Genomic DNA, 8894 nt, shown 5'->3' on the forward strand with positions numbered 1-8894 from the left:
CTACTATATTAAAATAATAGACTCGAATTTTTTAGCTTTAATACCGAGAAATCGGAAGAGTACTGTCATTTGTTTTATACATTTTAAACATTATTAGCACTAGAAGATTACCAATTTGTTTTTATTTTTTCTCAATCAAGCTTCGCTATTTAATAATCAACGAAAATTTCTTTAAAAAAACCGGAAATCATATGGATTTTTCGGATTTTACAAACTTTCGCATGCGCATTACATTCACGCTTAATCACGGGAGGCTCTTTAGTTTTTGTTTCCACAATTGCACATTTGCATGGATAAACTCAAAAACGATATTACAAATACGTGCAAATTTTCATTGCACATTTGTCATATATATATTCTGATTATTCTAACTAAGCAGAGTGTAATGAAAGTAAAAGCATTATAATAATTGTAGGCTTAATGCTTATTATGTAAATGGGAACAATACGGTGTGTCGATGTATCTATTTCGTAAATGTCCGATATCATATACAATGTCAACCCGTGCACGCACGGGCCAAAGTCTAGTAATATAGTAATTTATCATCATGCATGTAAACCAGAAAATCAAAAACAAATATCTAGCTTATCTTTTAAATCTCCGCAAAATTATAATTTAAGAACAAGCCATTCGTAAACCCAGACTACTTGAAGTAAAATTATGATATTAAATAATTAATGATATGCAATACCGCGTATGCATGAATTAGTTTATGATATATGGCGGTTTGCAGAGCGTCACTCGTCCCTCTGATTAGATAACGTACTATGTGAGTGGTTTGCTGTTTTTTCTCCAAGGTTTATTCGACGTTCCAAGATTTTTGACATCTTTAAGACGATGACTATCGGTAGCAGGTAAGAATTTATCCCTACTTCGATCTGTTCGCTCGATCTTTTTTTCTCCTCAGTCTTTTAGGTTGTATTATTTATATCTTTCCACTTCGACAGGCAGTATAAATTAAAGATAAATCAAATCTTAATGCCTGAGATTCTATTTCTATAATAGATTATGTAAAAATATACCTTCTGTGACACCAAAGGTGAAGTTTTTGTCGTAAACGAATAGATCTATGATCAAATCGGGGCAATTTGTTACCCTTCACGCGTGTCAAGCATTCAATTACTCCCACTCTTGCACAAATATATCATAACTTGGGTTATTAAATTGATATCTATGGGTGGGGATGTCCTTATTTAATGTAACGTATATGTGAAGATTTACATTTTATGCAAATCAGCTTTTATTACGACGATTTTCATGACTTTGTATAATTCTAATTAATAGCGATGACGATTCAAGGTGTATTCTATGTGGAAAATAAATGTCGAAATGTAAACAACGCCTTCCCCAACACATTTCTACGGAAGAAAAGTCAGTCTGATAAAAATCAAACTTTCCACCACATGGAATGTCAGGCATTTTCTTTATTCTGCAACAAATTAATTGAGGAAATGTTAACACCTATGAATTTGGGAATCTAATTAATACCATAGATTTTGATTCATTAAAAAAAATTGTCCATATTTGTTTAAAAAATTGTTCGCTCGATTAATTTAATTCCTGTTCTCTTCCTAATTTGACCCTGCGTTTTACATTTGTAAATATTTTTGTTTGGGTTTTTTGTACCTCATCTACCATTGATATGGTTTGAGAGAAATAAACATTCATTTCAAAGGATAAAAATCAAACTTTCCACCATGTTTTTTATTGTGATTGTCTAGTGAACACATTTTATTATATATTGATATTATGCATTTAATAACTGCAAATTAAAAATTTAAAGTATGTTATTTGCAAACAAAGCAACCATCAATTTTTTGCGGGAAAATATAAAAGAATTTTGTATATCAAAATTCAAACTTAGGTTTTAATTTATGAAATAAATATTGATGCAAGTTAGTTTGAAAAATTGTTCAATTTTAATCCTGAGGCTCAAAGATCTTTTAAAAGGGGTATACGGTTTAAGATAAAAATGACCAGTAAGGATGCTATAATAACATGTAGTACCATTTGAATCAAACTAATATATGAAAGCGTTCAAGCATTTCTGGATTATAACCCGAGAAGGGGGGGGGCAAAAAGGGTTAAAACAATGTGCTTATGGACAATTGTATTGTGTCATCTTTTGATGTAGTATTGCAAAGATATTTAGATGGGATCTACTTTGGGCAAAGAATTTACATTTGCTCTGAGGTAAGCGAAGTTACATATGGGTATCTTACAATAATTACCCAATTTTATTCAATACTAGTATTTTCATATTTGTACGTTGCGTTGTAGGGATTTTATTCTAAACAAATAAACAACGTTTAAACAATGGGCTTACAGGTTGGTTTGATTATAACAATGTATCATCTTAATATGCACATGGAATATAAATTTTGCCGGACTTTAAATCCTATTTTATTCCAACACGACTTTTTGACGGTTTTCTTTCAGGGCCCACTTTCTAGCAGTGTCCCTTCTCCATTTGATCTGTGTGTGTTACCCCTGCACCTGTCCCTACAAGCACCCCCAGACGGCTGTCTGTGGGGCAGACTGGGGTAAGTAACATTGAAATAATAAAAACAACTTCAAAACATCATACTAGGTCATAAACAACGTTATCATCGCCACAGGTGTGTTTGTGAACCAATGTCAGTGGCACCAGGTAGGCATTTGATAATTATCGGATTATATTGTTGTTGATGTGGACTGGATGTAAATACACCTAGGACTACATGATGAAAGGCACCATCAGTGCTGCTCCGAATAATACTGACATTCAAATGTAGAACAAATCTATTGAGGGATATTTAAAGAGTGGCTGTAAATAGTCTGTAAAGGATTAAGATAAGTGTAAATGAAACTCATTCAATAATTGGAATCTGAACGGAAAGCAAAGATGACACATCCCTATAATCTGTATTTGATCTGAGTTTAACTGAACCGTTTGAGACACATTGAAATGGGAAAATATCTTATAACGTTTCCTTTGGATCGCTTCTAGGGACATGGCCACGATTTTTATTAGCCCTCCCACCCGCAAAGTTTATCTTGCAAGTCATTCAGACGTAATTGAAATACACCCTGATCAACAATTGTTGATGAAAGGAAGGTGTAGACCATTCTTAATAATTAATTTATCCTGTTTTGAATGAAACATGTTTGTCTTTGGCAAGAATTAAATCAAGTTTATTTGAAATCCGATTTGTCATACTTTTGGATTAGTAAACTTTGGTATCTTTAATTTGTTTTGCATGTACATATATGGATTCTTTTTTTCAGCACTACTAGGGACAGTTCAATCATCTCAGAATATCACAGGAGACGATGGCAAAGCGAAACACAAATACGAAATTTATATTATTAAGGTCATAAAGGTCAGATTCAGACTCTTATACTATTTCAAAGAGTGCTCAAGGTATATATATGAAATAAATTTTTGGATAAACATTTTGGATATATTTTGCTTCATTCTAATTTTTTTATTTTAATATAGAATTTCATCCAAACTTCACATAAAAAGTCAATCGCGGTACAACCAATTTGTATCCCAGATATTTCGGATCCGCCAAAAAATGACAAATTTTGACTAACTTCGCCTAAATTTTTGTTCAGAATTGAATCGGTCAAAAATAATGTAAGGAAGGAATGCTTTAAGATGGTATAGCGGGTTTTGATGTAACACCCCGCTCAATCGCAGCTGTGTTGTTTATACATGTATTATGCAACATACTTTTGCTCACTTTGCATGAATAAGTAAAAATGAGAGAGAGAGAGAGAGAGAGAGAGAAACGAACCAAAAAACATTCTTTATTTGTTAATGATTCCAATAAAAGTAGCGACCATTGCTGGAAAAAAAAATCATTTTATATCTGCAATGTTTGTTGCCTCATATTCTCATGAACCGCTTATGAACCGCTGATGAAACCCAAATATTTTAGTATTGAAATTTAAACATTTTCCTATTTCTTCAAACAAAGCTCTTCTTTTTTAGGCGGTTAAAAATGTCACCGACCATCGAATCCTCTTAATGTTTAACTACTATATATGTGTGAACATGTTGTGGATGTCAATTTACATTCATATCGAATATTTCTATAGGATAAAACATCAAAACTTAAGCACAAATCAGTTACACCGGTGATCACCCCGCTCGACGATTGTGCAGTCAACATACAGAAAGATTCCAGGAGTATATTTACAGGTAATTTCATAATTTAAATGCTGTTATTATATAGAAAAATTCATGTTGATGCTTTTTCCGTGTTCAACATCTTTTTCTTTTCTTTTTTTTTAACTAAATTCGTGTTTTATAACTTTTTAATTCTTCAATTAACAGGAAGCTTTGACGGGCTTGGCTATGCTACCATGACCAAGTGTGATTGGCACGAAGATTATACTGAAGTCCCTAAATGTCAAAGAAGAAATCTGTTTAAAAAATTCTATCAAAAAAATTGTGGGTGCATTGTAAGTAAATTACAGATAATAAAAATAGGTCATGTAATGGATGGATGGATGGATGGATGGATGGATGGATGGATGGATGGATGGATGGATGGATGGATGGATGGATGGATGGATGGAATTATCCATTCTAGGAGAGACAGAGTGAAGGAATTATAGTTAATTTAGAGAAATAAGAAAATATGCTGATATAAGATGGCCGATCTTACGTACGCTTACAAAGAGTAGGTCAAATCTTGTTTTCTCATTATCAAAAAATATTTATCATATTTTAGTAAAGCATGGCGTTTTAAAAAAGATTGGTGAGATATCTGTACAAATGTGTAAAGTAACCAATAGAAATAGGTCAGAGATAGGTCTTGAATTATTTATGAGAACGAGAAAAATTGGCGAGTTTGCTTACGGTCAGTAAGCGTAAGCTAGAGTGGTCATATGTTTCCGACAGTAAAAATAATACTATAATTGCTTTATCGAAAGGTGTGTCTCCCTGGTGAGTGCCCCACGGACTCCACCCCTCACTGTGTCCTGCGTTCCTCTGACGACTGTGACAACAAACACAGTCATTGCGCCTTGTACCCTGGTTGTAACAAGTGCTCCTGGAGACGCTGTTTGTCCTACTATGACTGCCAGGACAGTCAAGAACCTGTGTCAATACAGGACTTTGTGTTATAGTACCAACATCAGCTGACGGACAGGTAAACTACCGTAATCAACACGTGGACAAGGTATGGAGCTCCCCTGTGGTGGGGGACAACAAATCGACCCAAGGATCGAGATGCAATGATAGTGGGTGACTCTACCGGGCGATCCTGGCTAGCTGATGCAATGTGAATGTGTTCTCATAGGGTGCATTGACAATCCTTCTGTTGTTGTATTTATTCTTCGATTTTGTGAAATAAATTGTTGTTTATGTGAAAATTTTCACGCAAATGTTTAACATTATGAAAATGTATGTAAGAGAATATGATCATTTTACAAATAAATCACACACTTGTGTTTTTGTATCATAGATATTATGAATGTTTGCCATGTTATAATAGCATGTATCGTTACTGTAAAAGTGATTAAGTCAACTAGCTAAAACAAAGAGATAAACAAACACAAACATAGAATTTAAAAAATGAAATCTAACAATGCTAAATAATCTTTTAGTGAAAAGAGGGATGGAATGTATTCAGAAAATTTGTCATTTCAAATGGTGGCGACTTTAAAATCATCGTAAGGAGGATATTTTTTATTAAGCATTAATAAAAAAAACAATTGTAAAGATAAGTTATACAGTTTAATTGGTATCTCAAGTAAATTTCTGCGTTTAAAATAATTTCAACATGTACGTATTTTTAAAGTTAGATTATGCCTATAAATAAAAAGACAAAAAAATGCCCACTAGATTATACTAATATTCGATTAATCTAATGATTTCCAGCTGACAATTTGAATACAACTTAATGCAAAACATCCTTTACAACATAACCCGTAACAACAATAACAGCAACAACAGTATATAACAGCAAACGTCATTAATACCAGTAATAGCTGAAGTCCAGACACCAATGATGTTACAACAACACTAAAACCTCAAACTAATCAACAATCAAATCAACAATAGCTGAAGTCCAGACACCAATTATGTTACAACAACACTAAAACCTCAAACTAATCAACAATCAAATCAACAGTAGTTGTAGCCAAGACAACAATCTTGCTACAAAAACACCAAGAATATAAATTAATCAACAATAAAAGTAACAACATAACTGAAGCCAAGACAGCAAAAATTTCACCAATAGTTGTTACAACGACCGCAAAAAAACCCACCACCACCAACAACAACAACAACAGAGCAATAGCAATTGAATAGCTGAAGCAACTGCAGCAATAGTTGTAACAAGCAAGACAGCTAGAACATTAACCAATACGGCAAATACGACAATCTAAGTTAGATAAAAACCAAGAAAAACTGTTACTTCTATGAAAAAATATCTAAACGGTAAAACAACTGGTATAGCTAAGGTTTAGCAAAAACAGAAGCAACGACAATAAGATTACTACTAAGACAGCAACCTTTGGAGCAGGGACAAAAACAAATGAAGACACGGTGAATTGTCGAAAAGAGTGTTGTCTCTAGGTGTATGAAATTTGTGATTGTCTCTCTTTGCATCGTAAGAGTGTTATATGTACAGGGCAGTTTCAGCGAACTGATGGGTACGTGTATTTTATGTTAAAGTAAATACTAGTACATATAGTGTATGATTAATTATACTGTCTTGGTATTTCATACCAGCCATAATTGGGGTATTTCAAGTATGGCTATTTCATAATTAAATTCAATGGACGTCAATAATAACACTCTACAAATATATCCGTTCTGGTTTTCTTTCTAAAAAGTAGCAGTTCACACAAAAGTTAACAAATTTCCCATTTTGCCATTTTTAACATGAACACCAGGCATTTTATTAGATGACATTTAAGATTGTCTGTTTAAATAAAAATGATTGAAATAGGCAAGATTTTTTCAATATTCCCATTTTTATACTGTTAAATTATGATACAGCAATATATGAAGCTTCATTTTATTTATGAAGAATGTATTATCAGATTTTATAATGTTATATGTGGTGAATTATTAATCATGCATGATTATATTGTATATATATTCTGTCTCTGTTGACATTTTGGAGTTATTTGTCGATACATCCAAATATGTAAAGACGCAGCAAGTAGCAGCAAATAAGGCGTTGTGAGATGACGTAACGTCTGTCGTGCATCTGGCGGTGCGTTCATGCATTCATTGACCACGTACATTGTTATTGTACCCAAACATATAGCCACGAAAGACAAATTTAAAAGATAAAATCAAAATGAAAATTCTCCGGTACAACTGCAAGCTATAATATATTTTTTAATTATTATACAGTTTGTGCTGTGATATACACGGCTGAAAAAATAATTGATGTCTATAGAACACGGCTGAAAAAATAATTGATGTCTATAGAACACGGCTGAAAAAATAATTGATGTCAAAAGAACGGTTGTACATGCAATATTTTATCTTACAAAATGTCGGCCGTGACGCAAAGCATTAAGTTTTGCACAAATATGACATGTATATATAGGTCAAGTTTATTTTTAAAATGTTTTGTACCTATATGATATTCATTTTTCTTCAATACTATTGTTAAGAGAGAAACACAACAACAGTAGGCCAACAGAACTATCCTCTAAATTGTAAAATACAGAATATGTTCAAAACATCCTTTCTTAGAGGGGGTGGGGGTTATGACATCTCATCCTGTACAACCCCCCCCCCCCTTCGTGATAACACGGGATCGTCAATCCTTTCATTCCGTGACCCTTCTTTTAGTCTTTTAGTGCGTGTTCTATATAATTACTTACATCAGAGGGAATATTACGCTAGTGCAATCTGACGTCAATCTACAAGGTTTTAGAAGTATCCATGGTAACTGAATTTTGACTGTCCATTATGGACGTCTGCTGAATCGTTGCTACATTAATAGTGTATATGTAAATGTCCAAAATGTTCATGCATGGACATCACAGTGTTAAATTTTCAGCTGCTGCTTCTGCCGATGATAATAATGATGATGGCGATGATGAGAGCGTAGGCGGCGATGATGTCAACCATGTACTTAGACACGCTTACATGGTCATACTTTGCAGATCTCACAAAAGAGTGCTGTATAAAAATTGGGATTAACAATGTTCAGATATACATGTATGTGTATGTAATTATTGACCACAGATAATCGATACAGGTTTCAGAATTTCTTTCAATTTTAATAAATACATGTTAATAAAACAGAACATATAAACTGGTTGTTATTTCTGATACAGTTTTTCAGAAAGTTTATTAAGGAGGTTGGGCGGTCACCAAATTAACCATCACATCTACTTTGAATTTTTCAGAAATGATGTTTTAAGCTATAAACTTTTATTTTGAAAAAAAAATATCATAAATGTTATCTTTAAAATTTGAGAATTTTCGTATATCTTCATACAGGGCTCTTCTTCTTAAGAAGATCAATAAAGTCTGAAAAATGGCCACGTCCATCGAGCCCTCTTAAAATTTTCAGTTTTATCCTAGGTTATGATCATTATTCTGAATAGATTTTTTTTCTTGCAGTTTTGTGTTCGAAATACAGAACTGAATATTTTTTATTGAATGTTTCTAATCAAATGTGTGGTCCTGTAAATAAAAAAAAATGGAACGTTACAAAATAAAAATAAACATATATAAATGATTGAGGGACTTATTATATTTTTATCCTATAACATATGATATACAGGTATGTTTAAGATTAAGTAATCTTTTACTTCTTAATCACCTTAAATAATTTAATGGAATATAAAATCAAATCGCTTTAACACAAAATAAACTTTTTTTTTTTTTAGATTTTAGTTGTACCGATTCCTTGACTGATTTC

The 8894-nt window shown here is 32.7% G+C and overlaps 2 protein-coding genes across 2 annotated transcripts in view; one reads left to right on the plus strand and one right to left on the minus strand.

Moving 5' to 3' along the window:
* Positions 1-8894, minus strand: part of LOC128156214 (FAD-dependent oxidoreductase domain-containing protein 1-like) — a 312439-nt gene that overhangs the window by 14917 nt on the left and 288628 nt on the right. The window lies entirely within an intron of this gene.
* LOC128156230 (uncharacterized) lies at positions 739-5444 on the plus strand. The gene is made up of 6 exons (XM_052818290.1): positions 739-854; positions 2440-2543; positions 3268-3362; positions 4087-4189; positions 4325-4452; positions 4927-5444. Exons 1-6 carry the CDS (start codon positions 838-840, stop codon positions 5119-5121), a joined length of 642 nt encoding a protein of 213 aa, XP_052674250.1. The 5' UTR covers positions 739-837; the 3' UTR covers positions 5122-5444.

The sequence above is a fragment of the Crassostrea angulata genome, chromosome 7, assembly GCF_025612915.1.
Source record: "Crassostrea angulata isolate pt1a10 chromosome 7, ASM2561291v2, whole genome shotgun sequence".
Taxonomy (NCBI): Eukaryota; Metazoa; Mollusca; class Bivalvia; order Ostreida; family Ostreidae; genus Magallana; species Magallana angulata.

Excerpts from the sequence above, each read along its gene's own strand:
- LOC128156230 (XM_052818290.1), top strand. Across the intron at positions 3,363-4,086 it reads ATATTATTAAGGTCATAAAG|GATAAAACATCAAAACTTAA; the intron begins GTCAGATTCAGA and ends ATATTTCTATAG. Across the intron at positions 4,453-4,926 it reads AAAAAAATTGTGGGTGCATT|GTGTGTCTCCCTGGTGAGTG; the intron begins GTAAGTAAATTA and ends CTTTATCGAAAG.